This window comes from Neltuma alba, unplaced genomic scaffold (genome assembly GCF_004799145.2).
Source record: "Neltuma alba isolate B1F8T4 unplaced genomic scaffold, ASM479914v2 tig00010374_pilon, whole genome shotgun sequence".
Taxonomy (NCBI): domain Eukaryota; kingdom Viridiplantae; phylum Streptophyta; class Magnoliopsida; order Fabales; family Fabaceae; genus Neltuma; species Neltuma alba.
In genome coordinates this window covers 205,292-224,172 of record NW_021635279.1, presented here as the reverse complement: position 1 = coordinate 224,172, position 18,881 = coordinate 205,292, and the positions used below count along the sequence as shown (strand labels likewise).

The 18,881-nt window shown below is 30.0% G+C and overlaps 2 protein-coding genes across 2 annotated transcripts; both read right to left on the bottom strand.

Moving 5' to 3' along the window:
- Positions 1 to 58: 58 nt before the first annotated feature.
- LOC114756143 (dnaJ homolog subfamily B member 13-like) lies at positions 59 to 1,207 on the bottom strand. The gene is made up of 2 exons (XM_028945060.1): positions 1,102 to 1,207; positions 59 to 574 (listed from the first exon to the last, which is right to left on the bottom strand). Exons 1-2 carry the CDS (start codon positions 1,197 to 1,199, stop codon positions 127 to 129), a joined length of 546 nt encoding a protein of 181 aa, XP_028800893.1. The 5' UTR covers positions 1,200 to 1,207; the 3' UTR covers positions 59 to 126.
- A 2,174-nt stretch (positions 1,208 to 3,381) lies between these two features.
- Positions 3,382 to 8,691, bottom strand: LOC114756147 (GATA transcription factor 18-like). The gene is made up of 3 exons (XM_028945065.1): positions 8,461 to 8,691; positions 4,004 to 4,315; positions 3,382 to 3,450 (listed from the first exon to the last, which is right to left on the bottom strand). The coding sequence occupies exons 1-3, from the start codon at positions 8,689 to 8,691 to the stop codon at positions 3,382 to 3,384; spliced, it is 612 nt and encodes a 203-aa protein (XP_028800898.1).
- Positions 8,692 to 18,881: the final 10,190 nt, after the last annotated feature.

The following is an 18,881-nucleotide window of genomic DNA, read 5'->3' as shown; positions in this document are numbered from 1 at the left end:
TGTTGGCTGAGCATTCTTTCGTGTTCTTATTATGTTCTTGGAAGTTTAATGCTGCTAAATATTAGCCCTATGAAACATCAGATTGAGAACAAAACAAAATTATTCACAAGTCTATCCACCACCTTATCAGTTACAATCCTGTAGAATGCTAACAACTTCTTGCTTTTGTTCATCAGTCAATGTTTTAGGGAAGTTGATGAGGAATTGGATATGGAGGTCGCCTCTCCTCCCATTATGCTGGGGATCTGGCATGCCTTTACCTTGAATGACCTTCACATATCCAGGATATATGACAATATTCTCAAATGACACATTCATCGTTTCCCCTCCAATCAGAGGAGCTCGTATTAAACAGCCAGTGAGTGCGTTTACCAGGGGGATCTTAACACACACTACCAAATTGTTACCATCTCTGGTAAACAAAGGGTGTTCCTTTTCTTCAATTGAGAAGATTATATCAGCAGGGAGGTATCCAGGTTCCTCGTTACCCTTTTCCTCGAAGGTAATCTTCGTTCCTTTTCTCCATCCTGGCTTTACGTCAATCTGTAACACCTCGTCCTCTTGGAGGATAACCCTGTTACAGAATTAAGGTATAAAAAGTTAAAGAGACCTTCAGATTTTCCTTTTCTCAAGCATTGTATTTTCTGCCAAATTGTTATTGCTTCTATTTAAAGTTTTGAAATTTCTATCCTTATCTAAACTGTATACTCCCTTTCTGTTTCACGTAGTCCATCGGGCTAGGAAATACTTTGTACCCCAAAAAAATTCTAAAGAAAAAGTGGTAGAGAACAACCAAGATATGAGCATGTTAGAAATGAGTCTATACTTACATATCGACTAATTGCTAGTATGGTCCACTTATTTTTCTAGCTACAAAACTAAAGTTTCTGAAGTGTCTGCCATCAGGTTCTTGAATGTACATGAAATATGGAAGTGTGCACCTACTCGTGGTATTAAGCTGTAGTAAAAGCCATCTACTTGTCATATTTTTATCAGAAAATTTTATGGAAGTATATAAAACACCTCATTTTTCTCTTTTTTGTTGAAAAAGATCTACCAAAGAATTTTTCATTTGTACAAGGCCATGTAACAGAAACATACCCAGGGGGCTTGATAACGTCTCTCGTAATTCTGATCTTTTTGACGCATCCAAAGTATAAATTTTCAAGTGTGCACTCCAACTTCTTCTCTATTGGCATGGGTTTCCTTCTAACAGTTGATTGTGAGAATATAATAGGTGTTGTGGACCTACGGCTTGTGTCTCTGGACAGAGAGGCTGCAGGGATGTCATTTGCGGATGATCTGATGATGCCGGTATCTCTTATCGGAGAGGCTACAGAGCTCAGGCTTTGTGTCTGAGGTTCAGAGGCACAAGGTCTGGCTCTGCTTCTACTTCTTGATAAGGAATCTGCAGTAGTGCTTGAAGGTTCAACAATGGAGGTACCTCTTCTTCTGCTCACATTCCCAGATCTTTCTGATTCAGAGACAAAACTTGTACTGGCGCTTCTTGATACAGGGTTAGGCGTTTTGCTTCGTCTGCTTGGGTTTTTTGAAAGGTAACTTCTGGTTGGCGTTGGTGTTTTTGATCTTCTACTTGCATTTCTTGACAAAATTGCAGGACTAGTAAATAAATCATCATCATCTTCATCATCATAATGACGATTAATTCCTGAACCTGGAGGTGTTGCAGCTGACTCCTACACCAAATGCTATGTGGTGAGAAAATCTCATAACATCATGCCAAGGATTCAGAAACTGCTGGCAAAGGTTAAGATAGATCTACTTAATTTAATTTGGGTGTTTTAATTTTTTTTTATTTTAAATATACTCTCGGATTATCATGTCATATCACGTATGTGTATACATAAACTTTGTTTAATGAGTATTTTAAATATTACTAAAACACTTTCATAGGGTGTATAAAAAAATACCTTTAATAGAAAAATATATAAAATACTCCTTTTATCATCGCCAAAAAAAAATGCTCTCTTAATATTTTTGGTTATATATAAGAATATTTTAGTGATGAAAATTAAAATAAACCAAAAGGTAAACATTTAGGTAGAAAAAATATATATAGCTATACTATTCACAAGCCTGAGTCTTTAAGGGGGCTCATTAAACTCAAAGACACGGGTCGGCCGTCGGTGTTCACATTCAAATTTGCACGTAGAAAGATGGATTTTGGATTTTCATTTTTCTCGAATTTCATTAAATAACAGGTTTATATCAAAACCTCGGTGGTTCCAGCAAAAGTTCAAAGAGTTTTCTTATTTAAACACAAATAAATCAACCAATCAATAACAACAATAACAAGGCTCACAATTCAAGTATAAGTTTACCTCGGAGTGTTTCTCTTTGCGAGAACTTTTATCAGAATGCTTTTTGGTTAAAAGATTTTTGTAAACCTTTCCTATTTCTTTCAAAGACACAGTCTTTGGCATAAAAAAGATGTTGTGCAGATCCAACGTTGGTGTTCTTGGGGTCTTGAGAGGTTCTCCCATTTGCCAAGCAAGGAAATGAAGGAAAACTTGAGACCAGAGAAAGAAAGGAAGAGAAATAATAATCACCGATAAAGAAGCAGCTTTCTATGGCAAGAAAATCAGTTTTGAAATGTGAGATAAGGATTGGATTGTGTTGCTTTGTGATGCTCATAGTTATTGTTTTAAGGATCAAAACCTAAAATTGATTTTGTGGTTAGAATGGCGTTATCTCTAACAATCTTATTAATTATCAACAAGACGTTAGCCATTTTCTATTTTAGAAATTTGCTTACTGTGATTTAAAAAAAAAAAAGTAACTAAATTTATGATGACGATCGTGCTGCTATTTTTTTAATGGACCATCATAAAGGAACATATATATTTGCTATAAATGAGTCTTAATTATGGATGAGGTTTATTTAAAAATGTTTCTTAAACAAAGGCATAATTTTCCTTTTGGTTTATTTTCTAAATTATCCCTTTATATAAGATCTGTTGATAAAGTGGCTCTTGACCCATCATATCGTGGGTTCAATAGTTAAAGGATCAGACACTCTCATCAAAAGAGAAGGATTTGATTCCTAAAAACATGGTGACATTTGGGAAAACATATTCACAATCATGCAAAGCAACTCCTAAGTTCTATATATACACATATATATTTAAAATAATAGAAATTTCCATAGATTTTCAATAAAAATCAAGAAGTTTATATATAGTTCAGACACAGTTAAAATTTAATTTATGTTAGCTATGCTTCTGAGGTAATAGAAAATACATGATAACAACCCATGGATTTTTAAAGTATTATTTTGGTCAAATAATTCAAACATAGATAGATAGGGATGAGCAAGAACTAAATACAAAGGCATCACATATGGATGAATCCTTTGAAGCATCACAACAGATCGCTTCCTCTGCTTGAAACTTGCTTCTTGTACTGAATACCGCAGGCATTGCATAGGGTCTGTATTGAAAAAAAATGTAAAATATAAAAGTATAAAAAATTATAGAATCAATTAAGAATGTTTAGTAATTGGAAAAAAAAATCTTGTAAACGCATCAAAATAATCAATTGGTATAACATAATTGTCGGCCACATTTTCCATTATTCGTTTAAACTGGATTTCTCTCCATACAAAAAGCCAGTAATTAGATGAGAATGAATTCGGCTGCTTAAACAATATAATGTTTTTGATGTTATTGGCTCCAAATTAATCTAAAAAATTATACTAAAATTAATCCAACTATTTACACTATGTTCAGACTCTGATAGCTAAATTTTATAGTTTCATTGAATGAATATATGTGTTTTATTGTATATATATTACAAAAGCATCAATCTTAAACAGTGAGATTCTAATATAACGGTTGGCTACCCTTGTGTATGGATAGATTGCTTGAAAAATCAGTAGGAAAGAATCATTTGAAACACAAATTATATCTCCAAAAGAATAACAAAAAGCCATCATATTATATTAAACAAGTATAGGTATATGATCATGCTTAAGTTTGTTTACCTTTGGACCTAGGGGCCCCCTACGCCACATGGGAGTGTTTCTTGTCCGGCAATTGTAATTTGTACAAATTCGCCGATCACAGTTTGCCTCCGGTGCCCGGCGAGGGCGTAAGCTCCTCGGGGTGCCAGAACTGGTCGAAGAACCGTCATTATGGTGAGCTCTCCTCTTGTCATCAAAAGGATGGGACGGTGTAACCATTTTTGTTGTTGACGAAGCTGTGGTGTTGTTGAACATGGAAGCATCATTGTTGTCCCCAGAAGCAGGAAATGGAGGAAGAACAAATCCATTTGAATTTGAGTTTGCATCCACTTCCTGCTCCATTCACAAAATATGATTTTTGTTAAACTAAAATGAGTGTATGAGAGAGAGTGCTTGATAATATAGAGTTTCACTAATTGATATCGCGTATGTTTTTATGTATGTATTGACTATCATATAAATGTCATTAATTAAGTGGACATCTAGTATTTGTACCTCTCATGCCAGCTATGGTCTTGGAGTAACAGGGCTTATTAGTTGAGTCTAGCTCTTGCAGTATACAGACATGTACTACTATAGTACTGAATTATGTTTACATATTTATGGTTTTGAATTGAAAGTATGTATATACACGAAAATCATACTATACATTGTTTTGCATACTGTCACATAGACATATATACATGTTTTGCATGCGTGTGAAAAGTCACTTCAAGTTTTAACCGTTGGTTATTAAGACTATTGCAATGTCACTTTTAGTGTTGCATCATATTTTAAGTAAAGGCTCTAGGGCTGGTAATGGGACCAAAGGAAATCATTCTCCCTTATCTTGGAAGAAGAGAGCTATTATTTTAGTCTTTGGTGTATTTTGGTGGAAATATACTTGATTGTATTTTGTTATAAGATGTACTTGGTGTATGAATAATGGCTTGTTATATATTACCTCATGTCTTTAATATAAAAACTAAGTAACTAATTTGAGAATATTAAAAAAATTAGTTAGATTAATTAATTCTAACAAATATGCGTTGACCTCCTTAAACTACTCTCTTTGATCTTGTACATTGGTACTATCTCTCGTGGGAATCCTTACAATTAATAAGGATATTTTTTAAAAAAATATTATAAATTTGAGAAACAAAATAGACTGAGATCTCATATTTATGGTCAAATTCAATCTCTTATTAGTTTTTATATTAAGGACCAGAAGTAGTATATACTTATGATAATCAGGATGATGGTAGAGGCTTCCTTTTGTTTGTATCAAATGCAAGCACACCATTCTTCACTGTGCTTTGGTGATTTAATTTAATTGGTGACTAACATATTGATTTTTCAATTAATTTTGTTGACTTATAGCTCATATTGTCCTTTGATATGGATAGAGTTGTTTTTTCCCCCTCATAACGTGGGATGTGGGAAAACTTGAGGTAATGGTTATATATGATGCCTATGAATGGTGATAAGGGACTTATGTTGGTAAATTTGAGGCATTAGAGACTGTGTTAAACTTGTTTGAGGCTTAATTGGGTTGATTTATGTTGATGAATGAGAAGGGTTTGTTATGTGAATTATGGATTCCAAGTGGCCATTTTCAGGCCCTGTGAATGTTAGGCTAGATTTAAGGTATTTCTGGTTTGTTTTGGAATATTAATTTTGTTGTTATAGGTTGATTTGGTTTGAACTGTGGATTGAGGAGAAATTGAACTCATTTTATTTTGGCAAAAACATGTCGTTTCCCTTTTAAGTCCTCTTATTCTGGGCTTGATCAGTGTTTTGATCTTAAAATGAGCTCCAAAAGGCTTATTTTCCTTGAAAATTTAGAGAAGTCTTTTGATTATGAGTTTAATTTTAATTTATGATAGTTTTAATTTATTTTTTTCAAATACAGTTTTGAATTTTTAGGTGTAACTTTGATTTTAAAAAAATCATGAAAAATACAAAATTACACCGTTTCATATCCATAAAGTAACAATATTTATTACTTTATGAAGGTAATGATTAAAAAGAAAGGGCCATTTGCAGAAAAACACCCGCCAAACAATTGGGGGGGGGGGGAACCAGAGAGATTGACCCCCACCAATGTCAAAGATGGGTAGGGAATCCATAAAGTTATATGGCTATTCCCAATTTGAAAATATCCAAATATGGTCACTTTTGAAATTGACATTGAACAGGCACAAAAAGGGAAGAAAATTTTACAACAATTATTGCCTGAAAAAGAAGTACCCAAGCCAAATATGTTCATCAAGAAATTCCCCATGATTTCCTCTTCCTACCATAGGCATAAGAGAACCTATATACTATTTGCACAATTATAGTAGAATAGCAACTTTGGTGTTAATGGAGCGAATGAGTTAAGGACATTTAAACCTATGTAGTTAGGTACCCACCACCCATAAAAATGAAAATAGTTTCACATCACATGCATCTATCTTCCTTGGCAAAAGATACACGTACGGGTTACTCTGTGGGGAATGCTAAAATAAATTTTAGCCCCCGGCCAAAGTTTTATTGATTTAAGGGTTAAGACGTTTAAATATTTCGAAAGTATTCACGAATGAGTATACAACATCTAAATTTTTTTTTTAGCTCTAATATAAATGGAAAGTTTTATTTTGTAACATTTCTGCTATAACCGTCATTTACTGTTAATTTTGAACATTAAAAAAAAGAACCAAACCACATAATTTAATAGTCAAACTTAAAAATAGATAATTGCTATAGTATATTTGTCACAAAAATAAACTTTCAGGATATATAAGAGCCAGAAAAACTTTTAGATGCTGGATGCTTTTTCGTGAATACTTTTAAAGTATTTAAACACCTTGACTCTTTATTTAAATTCTAAGCTCCTAATGATTTATTAATTTCTGGATCGATCAGTGATGCAAGTATCATGGTGTTTCTCACCCTTTTTCAAAGAAAAGATGCTGCTGAATTAATAAAGTAAGTCCATAGTCTCATATAGAGAGATAATATGTTTACCACCAAACTCTGAGAAGAGCTATTCAAAGCTATTAAAACATCTTTGAACTACAATCAAACTATCTAATTAAGACAAAACTAACGCTATTGCAGGAAAAACTTTTTACATCAGTCAAATGGGACTTTTTACGTCGATTTGTGAAAGATAGTATATATGGACATAGTATATGTCTACGATATATATTGACGAAACAATCAATCTAGATATAACCTTATAGTTGGTTTCATCAACAATCACAAAGCAAGGTTTGGATTTGAAATGGTTTGCTCAAACCTTTGAGGTATTCCAACACATTTGAACTTGTTCCTAGACTTGAGAGACAATCACACTACTTCTTGTAGTTCCTATAATAAAATAATTATGAGGATGTTCTTCTAAGTCATAGGCTGCAACTTAAAGCTCATTGATTAATTCATTACTTCAAGTTAGAAATGATTGGTCTCAGATTAATATATAGCCTACTTGATTGAAATCATCAAGATCAAACAAAATTCAAATGTGAGAGTCTTCGTTTGTCAATAAAAAAAAACACCAAGAAAATTCTAAAAATGTTTCACATATGGAAAATTGCAAGCAGGCTATGAATTCTCCTCTAAACCAAAAGAAATGGCTTTACAAGGATGATGAAGCTAAAATAGTGGATGAAGCATTCTATAGCAGTATGGTTTGCTACCCAATGTATATCTTATAGCAACAAGGCTCAACAACTTCTATGATATCTTATCTCAATTCAAATTAATTTCTCCTAAAGGCTTTAAAAAGATATGTTTAAACAGCCACAAATAATTCATGGTTTCAAATGTAAAAAGTAAAACGTCAAAATATCAATATATATGTGGTTATTTTTGGCGGGTTATCCTTATTCCATCCTCGATAGATAAGGGTCTAAGCCCTATTTAATATAAATGGGTGAGATAGTTTTTTTGTTGTTTAAATAAAAAAGAAATTGATTAACTAATTAAAATAATTTCAATCATCGTGACACTGGACATAAGCGATATAAGGGAGTAAGTTTTGGATACATGCTCAATAACCTATGGACCTCTCTCTCAAAATCTGTTCCCTTTGGAAACTCTCTTCTCCTCTCCCTCTCTCTGTTTTTGTTGTGTAAGGTGAATCGAGTCTTGATTGTGACACAGTTTCAAGTGGGCAATTCAGATACTCTATTAGATTTATAGATATGTCCCAAAACCCTGCAATTCTAACATTGGGCAAGTTCTTTAGACGATATAAAAAGTATATAAGCATATTATTTCAACTCACTCAAGTCTTTTTCACATGGGGTTATATGCTATATATGGTCGATCTCCAAACAATTTTTCAACCCCTAATTATCCAGTTTCTCTTCCCCTCCTAATTTCATCACAAGCAGCCTATGCTAAATAATTCCAAGAATTTACTATCATGTTTATTTTCTCTATTATGTAAAGAACATTGTAATTAAAAATGAAACTATATAAATATATGTGACCATGATGAAGAAACTTACATTGTCAGTTTGATTCAGAGCAGCTTGAGGGGTTCCAACACTTCCAAATATTTCAATGTAAAATTCATCATCACCATCACCATCATCTTGTTCTTCTTCTGAATCTTCTGGCAACAAATTCAAATCAAGCTGCTTGTTTGGACCTCTCACACCATCCACCTTCTTCTTGCTGCTAGATGAAGATGATGATCCATCATCAACTAATAATTGCTTCAACTTTTGAAAATCCATACTTTGTTTCAGAGCTCAAATCTGAGAAACAATTACAAAAATGGAACATACGAAAAGGGTATTTGCAATAAGAGTTGCCAAACTAGAATCAACATAAGAAGAATATATTAAAATGGAAATATTTAGAATTGAGTAACACGTATTTAAGTACATTTATTCAAGAAGGGATATTGTTAAGTTCATAAAAACAAATAATGATTCTTCTACATAACTAATTTAACTTCTATTATTAATTTAAGAGAAAAACTAGTTCAAAAAAAATTTGAAGCTACTGTTAATTATAATATTATATATTAATTAATTAATTAATCAATCAATCAATCAAGTCGATAATATGAACACAAATCAATTTATTTATATTTTCAATAAGATAAGGAGAGATACAATTTCAAGTATAAAAGTTCAATTACTTTCAATTTGTCAACAAAAAATCACATAGATTAATATAAAATATTGAATATAAAAAAAATTGCGTTATTCGTGTGAAACGTAAATAATGACTCTTTTTTTAATATTTGATCAATTCACGAGACTTATATATAAATTTCTTTTTTGTTAAGTGATAACTATAGATCAAGCTATCGATGGTCTGAAAAAAAAACCAAGCTATCAATTTTTTTTTACCACAAAACATAGGCGACCAATCGAAGAAAAACCATAAATGAAAATTTAAGACTAATAAAAAAAATTAAAGAATATTATGCGATCAATATTCACATATGTATAGTTATAATGAATCACAACAAAAAATAAAATTTATGGTAAGCTCAATAGTAAGAAATACCAATAAATAAATACCAATCCATATGCCAAAAACAAAGATCTCTAATGATCGTCATCTTTGTGAAGATCAGAATCATGATTCAAACAAGTAATTTAGAAAAATCACTAAAAAGATTAAAAAAAAAAAGAAATTACATTGAAATGATGCGAGTAAAGTTGAGAGGGCAGAGAACTTTACGTTGAAAGTTGATGAAAATGAAGAAACTCTGATTTATGATGAAGTGAGAGTGATAGGCGTTACATTTGGATATAAATGTAATAAATTGTTCAGATTTGGAATATATATAATTATAATTAATTGAAAGAAAATTTTGGCACACGTGTGAATCCAAATTTTAATTCAGATGGTCTATATTTCAAAAAATATATTTTTAATTTTTCTAATGGAGTTATTTTTTTTTAAAAAAAAGAGGCCATTAAAAAGATATTTTCATTTTACATATTTTGAAAAATGAAATGTAATTATCTTATTTTAATTTTGAAGATATAGATTTTTACAAGTATTATATTCATATTTTAAGGTGGGAATTTAAGGTGGGAATTTGAATCGTGCGTTCATCTGCAAGGAGTATTTTTATTAATTAGACAGATATTTATCTTTTCTTCTTTTCAATAAAAGATAACTTAATTACGCTATTTTTTCATTTCAAAAGTTCAAAAAAAAAATATGTGACGCGTAAAAATATTATATGTTTATTTGCGTGTGTGTGTTATCGTTCTTATCATAATTAAAAAACTAGGTTTATTAGCTAGTTTGACAAATTTTAAAGGAAAAACCATATTAAAGGTACCTATACTTTCTCTCAATTTTTAATTTGGTACCTATGTGTTTTTTTCCCTTTAATTAAACATTTAATTTTATCTTTTGGGCAACATTAGCTCTTATAACTTTGTTCTATTGATATTTTTAGTCTCTACATAAGGATTAATGATGTTAATAGAGGAAAAATAAAGATTTAGTTAAGAACAAAAAACACATAGGTACCAAATTGAAAATTGAAAAAAAATATAAGTACCTCCAATATGGTTTTTCCAATTTTAAATCGTTGAAAGCAATTAAGTATTTAAAAGAAATTAAAAAAATTGATCAAATTATTGTTCAATAAAATATAGTCAATCGCAAGAAAATAATTATGGTATTTAGTTTCAAAAATAGTATGCATGCATATTTATTACATGTTTGCTTAAAATGAGTACTTTTTTTAATGTAATAACGTAATAAAATATCATTTTTATTCCTGACGTAATAAATTGTGTAGATTCACATAATATATAAAGAACCGTATAATTAAAATATCTCTTAATCAATAGGAAAAATAATTTGTTGATTCCTTTTTTTTTTTTTTGAGAGTATAATTTGTTGATTCCTAATGTAACCGTTGTTACTCTATTTTCAATGGCTTATAATACTTCCATAATTTCAAGAACAATAAAAGAATTAATATATGAAGAAAATTCATGAATGATGGCTTGCTCTCACTTTGTCACTTTTTATAAACAATAACTACTATTCCCTTTTTGTCTCTAAATATAAGTAATATTTGTAAATTGTTTTAAATTTTTGTAGCAAATTTCCTATTTTATCCTATTAATTACTTATTTTAATATCAATATATTTATTATCTCATTTTCTAAACTATCATCTCTCTCTATCACATATTTTTTCTCTTTCATAATTCTTTTTATTATAATAATTTTTTATTCTCTTTCTTATATTCTCTTTTCCTCATAAATAAGGGTATTTTGGATAAAAAATTTTCAATTCTTACGAATTTGTTATCTTTAACTAACTTTTTTATTTACGTAATAGAATCCTATGTTGCTTATAAAAAGAAATGGAGGGAGTACTAAATATAAATATTTTTCTTATAAAAAATTCAAATATCAATTTGACACAATATGATAATATTAATCATTTTCGTGACCCTTATTAATAATTTTGGTATATTATGGCTATATTTGGATTGCAGTTTGCAACGGTAAAAGTCTATAAAAAAAAACGTGAAACTGTAATTTGTGACTTATTTAGGACCAAATGGTTGTTTGGATTGGACTAAAAGCCTAACAAACTTCTGGCCTTCAACCTCAATTAGATTCAACTGAGGAAAATATGACTTTTTTTATTTCAAACTACAGTTTCACGCTTTCCCATAGAGTTTTATAACTGAACTCACTTTTCTATTTAATCATCCAAACAACTTTTAACTTTTCCAACTGATTTTTTATAAGCACATATCCAAAAATAAATCGCATTACATTAACTGATTTTTATTCTAACTTCAATTACAAAAGTTAGTTAGACTAGAAGTCAGTTAGATTAGAAGTCAGTTTTACTCAACGTCAATTCAAACACACCCTATATAGCTAATAGCATTTGGACTTGGGCTTAAGAGCCTGTTTGGTTAAATGGTAGGATCTCAAATAAACCTGTTTATATTCAAATAAGTGCTTATGAAGCATGTTTGGGTTGTTCGGATAATTTTTATAAAACCCAATAAATCGTGATTTTAACCTTCTACCGCACTTGTAGGATAAACAACAAGAAGTAATTTATGCGCTTGAAAAATCCCAATTAATCTTTAGTAACTAAATTTTCTTCAATATGCCCCTCATTCTCATGGTAATTATTTTAGTTTTTTTTTAAAAAAAACATATAATATGAAACTGTTTTTCTTTTAATTTTATCTAAAAGACATTTTTAAAAAAAATCAAATAAACTAAACAGATGACATATGATTGAAACAATGCAATCAAATATTCAGGTAATATTCTGATTCGAGGAGCATCATTAAATTAAGAAAATAATCATGACTAATAATTTTTCAGCTTATTTTTATATTTATTACTGTATTATTTTATCTAAAATGATATGTCTGCATTTATTGTTTCAAAAATCTCTCCTCAAATATTATCTCTACATATTTTGCCTACAACTTTTTCAACCTAAACCACTTCAATTTTTTTCTTATAAGGCTGTCGTCTCGTCTTTTCGGATCAATCAAGCAATCAAAAGGTATGTTTTCTTTTTTATTTGTTCACTTTCTTTATGCAAGTCGGAATTCACTAATCTTATTCTCACAAATTTACAGTATCCAATCCTCACCATCCCCCTTGTGAATGACCGCCTTGAATACTTGTGATTGTTTCTTTATTCCTTTTGATTGCTTTTTCTTGAATAGTCGTGATTGTCTGTTTTGGTGTATATATATAGATCCATTAGTGCGAACTGTGACCAGAGACCACACCCATTTAATAAATACCATCTTGTTTCTTGATTCCTTTTGATTGCTTTTTGTTGAATAATCGTGGTTATATTGCTTCTTTTAAGTCATTTTATATTCAAATTTACTTTTATATTTATCATCCCAATAAGTTTTAGCTTCTAAAGCTATTTTTTTTTTTACAAAACTTAATCTAAACATAAATCACATTACACTATAAAAGTCAAATTAAAAAAAAATTACTTTTGTCACTGCTATCCGAAACACACCTTTAAATGGTTGGTTTTTTCTACCATTTTTTTTAAAAAAAACAATACTAATATATAAATAATAATAAAAAGAGTTGAAATAGAAATATTCTTTATTCAATGTGAAGTTTTTTTTTTCATAAAAAAGAAAAAGAAGAAAAAAGAAAATATTTAATAGCATTTTAAATGTTTGCGAGTTGATATAGAATGTAGTCATTAGCTGATTATTCAGTTCATATTTGACCCAAGAAAAATCTTACGAATATAAATTATCCTAAATAGAGATTTAAATATAACTTTTTAAAATTTTTTATATTTTTTAGATGCTTCTGAATTATGCAATAATAGTACTCAAGATAAAAGCAAGGTTCTTGGGTTTAAATTTTGATGTGGTGGTTAAATCAGAAGAAATATAATTTTAGAAAAATATTTTTTGAAAAAAGCTCAAAGTCCAAGGAAGGCGTTATTTATTTGTACAGTGACACAGACACAGGACTCAAATTTTACGTATCTAATTATGGAGAGTCATTCAAATTTGTTTCTCTCTTACGAGCCATTTGACAAATCCCTGTGACCATCAATAATTATCACTACTGTTAATTCGTGGGTGCGTTTAATTTCAAATTTGGCTTTAAATGCAGGGGATGACATTACTCTAATTCATAAGGATTTTCGAGTGAACATTTGCCAACGAGTTTTGACTCTAATGACATCACTCCATCTTTCTTGTTGAGGAGGTTGGGGGACCAAATCCCTATGTGGTTAAGGAAAAGTGTGCGTTCTTGTTGTTTGAATGCGTGAATGGTCCCTCCTATGATTATAGTTAGCATAGGGTATAAAAGAGAGAAAGGGCATTCGTTTTTTTAGTTCATTCAATTTTAGTAAAACTAAAAAACCGAATCCCACAAAAAAAAAAAAAAACAAATCCAAAATCCAAAAAGTAAACCAGATGGAATTAGTTTTAGTTTGGTTGCGCTGTTCTCTGTTTATAAGGCATTTCATAGATTTGATGAGTATCAAAATATCAAATACTCTCTTTGGGTTTGTTTTTTTTTTTTTAAAAGATTTTAAAACTTGGATTGGTTTGATCCTTTTCATAAAACTCTATCACGAAGTGTCTAAATATTAAATACGTTTTTATTAATTTTAGCTATAATTAATTTTTTATTTTATTTTCTCGCCTTTTTCTTATATTACGCTCTCTCTCATCTTTTATCTCATTACTATTATTTCTCTCTCTTATTTGCTTCCTTATTAAATAATAATATACTTGGAAAAAAAGTTCAATTTTACATATTTATTAATTTTAACTATTTTTTTAATCACATAATTTAGTTAAAAAGATTTTATAAAAAGAATTAGATGAAGTATTTTTTCACACATGTCTATACTATTAACTTTGGTCCTTAATATAAACACTATTTGACTAATTTGAGTATATTAAAGAAATCAGTTAAGTTAGTTATTTGTAATGAATGGATGTTATCTTTTTTAAAATATCCTTATTAATCAAATATATTGACTAGAATTACTATTATTACAAGGACTATATTAAAAAAAATAGATAAATATAAGAGATAAAATGTATTAAGATTTTATATTTAAGATCAAAATAAAAGTCAAATAATCACTTATATTAAAGACCAGAAATAGTACTTATTAAGTAAAGTGTGAGAGAGTAAAAATTAATACTCCTTTCAATCTTTTTTATAAGTTACAAATCACTAAATTATGTAAATTAAGAAGTGGTTAAAATTAGTTAAAGTTAATCAGTATGTAAGAAAATTTTTTTTAAGGAAAATTAATCTTTTAGTCCATCAATTTTTACTTCAGTTACAACTCGGTTTCTTAACTATAACTCGATACGACTTAGCTTCTCAACTTTTAATCAGGTTAAAGCTCAATCCTAAATTTTTTCCTATTTAATAAATTAATCTATGTGGCGTACAACTCACCTTGAGTCATCACCCAATCACCCTATATATATGTTGACATGGCTTCTAGGTGAGCTCCATATTCATCACCCGCGGCACTCCCCTGTTTCCTTCTTCTTCTCCCCTGTTTCCTTCTTCTTCTTAGAATCATGCGTAAGGCGAAGTTATAACTTACAGTATATATGCAGCGAAAAATTATACACCCACCCACGCAAACCAGTCAAAGTCAGGGGGCGTGTTGTACATGAATGGAGGGAACAGATTTTCCCCTCTTTGATCCTCACCAATAAAAAGCTACGAAGGCATTTCTACAGTTAAGTATGTTCCTCTGGTTCTTTGTTTCCATGAGCTCCAGCTTCGCTTTCCCCCAATTTTCATCCTTGTTCTGTCAATTCTTGGTGGGATATGGGGATTTTGTGAAGAATAATAATATCTCATTGTAAATCTTTCTCTATGTCATGTTAAACTCACCGGATCTGCTGCGTAAATTCAACTGCAACTCCCTCCCAACGTTGACTTTGATTCATTTGCGTGCGTGGGTGTGTAATTTTTTACTGCATGTATTATATATTGTAAGTATTTAAGAAATACCTTCGCCTTACGCATGATTCCGAGAAGAAGGAAAATGAAGAGGAGGAAACAAGAAGTATGGGTGGAAATTGGTCAGACGGAACCTAGCCTATTTCAAAACAGAAAAAAGCTCAGGTTTTTTAATGGCTTGTTTAGTTTAAGAAAAGTCTAGGCTTTTTGAAAAGCCTATTAAGCCTGTCAAGCCTATTTATTTATCTTAATTTTTATTTTGTACTTATATCTAGTTTTATTTTAAATTGTAATATATAATTATAATTTGTTTTCAATAATATTAACTTGTAATTAAGATTTAAAATATTACCTATGACATTAAAATTTAAGTAAAAGATGATAATAAAAAAATTATTATCATGTAGTATGTATATTTTACATTTTTTATCAGTATATCTATTTTTTACTTTGCATTTTGAAAATTTTAAAATTATAAGTTTTTTTAACAGGCTTAGACCAGGCCAAACCTTTATGCAGACCAGACTCAAGCTAGAAAAAGAAGCCTATAACAGGCCACAGGCCAGGCTCAGGTCAGCTTATTGCGAAATAAGCTTGGCCTGTTAAGGATAAAGCCTGGCCTGACATGCCTGACTTGTTTCCACCCCTACAGGGGAGGCCACAGGTGATGAATATAAAGTTTACTTGGAAGCCATGTCAACGCATATAGAGTGATTGGGTGATGACTCAAGATGAGTTGTACACCCGGTGGATTAATTTATTAAATACGAAAAAAATTAGGGACTGAGTTTCAACCGAGTTAAAAGTTGAGGGATTGAGTCATACTAAGTTATAGTTGAGGAAGCAAGTTGTAACTGTACTAAAAGTTAAGGGACCAAAAGATTAATTTGCCCAATTTTTTTTTACATATATACCCTTATTAATAGAGAAGATGCATAGGCAAGAATAAGTGAAAATTTTCTTACGATTAATGCAAAGCCATATGATCAATTAGGACTGAGAGTGAGAAAAAAAAAGGTACATTAAAATTTCAAATATCTCTAAAGTCTAATTATAAAAAGGACTATATCTATTAAAAAAACTGTAACTTATAAAAAGGAATAAAAAGAGTATATGATGTTGAGTTTAGTACAACTGAAAAGGATAATGTTAAAAATTACATGAATTAAAAATGACTTATATCTACAACCGAATGAAGTATTGCACTACCTTCAACTTTAGGTGACCAGGACACTTAAAAAGAATACTCTAAGGGTGAATTTACATCTTAAACCTCATTTGTTGATATCCAATTTTTGCCTTTTAATATTAATATTTAATATTTTACTTACGCTAAAAATAATTGCTGAATACAATATATGTCCGTTTTACATTGAACAAGTCTCCAACTTTAATTCATGACAATAGATTCGTCTTCTCTCAACACCTCACATGCACCTAATATAATCATCATGGGGACGGGTTAAAGAACATTGAATAGAATTTCATTCTTATGAAGTAAAAAGAAAATGACTAAAGAATTAAACCATTGTGTCAAATAAAAAGAAATGAATAGGATTCCATTCTAATCACAAACCTTTTTTTTTTTTTTTGCCAACCTAATCACAAACCATTATGTCTTAGCCCTATCATTTATTTATAAATAAAGTATGAGTTAATGTGTAAATTTACCTATAAATTTTTTTAATCGTATTGATCAACCTTGAAGTAGAAGGTGGTGCAATCTCATCTCTAGAGTCCAAAATGTTATTTGAAACCCCAAATTTTTTTTTTAATAAAATGTTGTTTGGACGAGTCTTGAGGCTATGAAAGTATGGGCCTTTGTGTGTGGTATAACATGTATGATTACTTTTACCAATAAGAGTTAGTTCAGTTGGTAAGGAGTTGATTCATAATCCATAAAATCATGAGTTCAAATTTTACTAGCAATCTATAAGTACTTCCTGTAAGCACTCTAAAAAGCATCACTTTGAGAACTGATTTAGAAAATATTTTTTTGAACTGATTTTACGTGCAATTTAGAAAGAAAGTGTTAGACTTTCTAAACCACCTTAATCTAGACTGATTCTAGGTGAAATCTAAAATGCTGTTTTTAATTTGTTTGAAAAGCATTTTTTACACAAACAATTGAGTTTTAATCTAGTCATAAGTTTTTTTAGAACCCGTTTGGAATAACTTATAAATAACATTTCAATTGTCATTTACAAAATATAAGATAAATATGTGGAGGAGCTAGCTTATGTAAGATGTGTTTTACAAAATATAAGATAAATATGTGAGAAGAGTTTTGTCTCAACTTATGTAAAATGTGATTATAAGTGACTTTAAATACTATTCCAAATAGGATTTTAAATGTCAATTAAAGTTTACGGAATACGAGGTAAGAATAATATTTTGTCATGTTGATGAGATGTTTTAAAAAAAATTATATTGAAAAGAATTTTATTGAATTTCCTCTCCTTAAGCCGTAACAAAGTCTTTTGTATCATAGTAGCTTGGCAAGGATGACTCCAAGGCACATCCAAATCCTGTCTTGATTCGTAGTGGTGTAGTTTAGCAGGATTTTTGGGGTTGATGTATAAAAATAATTCGGATGGAAGCATCTAATTAGCTGACAAGACCTAACAGGCCTAAGACACTTAATCCCTGTATCCAGAAGAGGAAAGTGACGAGGGAGACCAGATGCAGTTGATGTTTTGTTCCAAGTAATTTCATCCAATTTTAATTCAAAAAAGTTTTCTCCTTTTGATGTGCTGTGTTTTCATATACACCATTTTGATGTATTTTGATTACATGTGACTTATCAAATTTTTAATACTACATCCGTTTCCTAGTATAAAAGTTAATAGGAGATTAAAATTAATACTAAATATAATACTCTAATATATTTTGTTCCCGTTGTTATCCAAACTCACTCCATTAATTATGTCAAGAGAGTTTGTATTAAAGTGTAATTGTGATATTTTAGGAAAATTAATACATATTTTTAACAAATAACTAATTTAATTATTTTTTTAATCTATTCAAACTAATTAAAATTTTACATTGAGAATTGATATTGATTATGAGTTTCTTGTTTCCTCTTGTTTTGTTTTTTATTTACTATTTCTTGTGCTTACTATAAGAGTTAGTTTGGTATTTAATTTGATCCTAAATATAAAACTCAATCAACTTTATCTCTCATATTTATCTATCTTTTTCAAAGTAGTCATCTTTGTAGTAATTGCATATATTAAAGGTTTTATCAAATAATAATTCTAGTTAATACATATGATTAGCTAACTCAACTTAGTCAACTAACTTTTACAAATAACTAACTTAACAAATTTCTTTAATTTATTCAAATTAGTTAACTTATTTGCTAGCAAACGACGCGAGTAAAACGCTTTGAAATTACCAAGATGCCCTAATCGCGCACGAGGCATAAATCAACAGACCGTATTGTCGTTGTGACATGAGACTGA

Bases quoted from the DNA above. Each gene is read 5' to 3' on its own strand.
- LOC114756143 (XM_028945060.1), bottom strand. From the start codon at position 1,199: ATGCCAATAGAGAAGAAGTTGGAGTGCACACTTGAAAATTTATACTTT. The intron at 575-1,101 runs GTATGTTTCTGT...ATTCTGTAACAG, and splicing joins GACGTTATCAAGCCCCCTGG to GGTTATCCTCCAAGAGGACG.
- LOC114756147 (XM_028945065.1), bottom strand. From the start codon at position 8,691: ATGGATTTTCAAAAGTTGAAGCAATTATTAGTTGATGATGGATCATCA. The intron at 4,316-8,460 runs GTAAGTTTCTTC...TGAATGGAGCAG, and splicing joins CTCTGAATCAAACTGACAAT to GAAGTGGATGCAAACTCAAA. The intron at 3,451-4,003 runs GTAAACAAACTT...TTTTCAATACAG, and splicing joins GGGGGCCCCTAGGTCCAAAG to ACCCTATGCAATGCCTGCGG.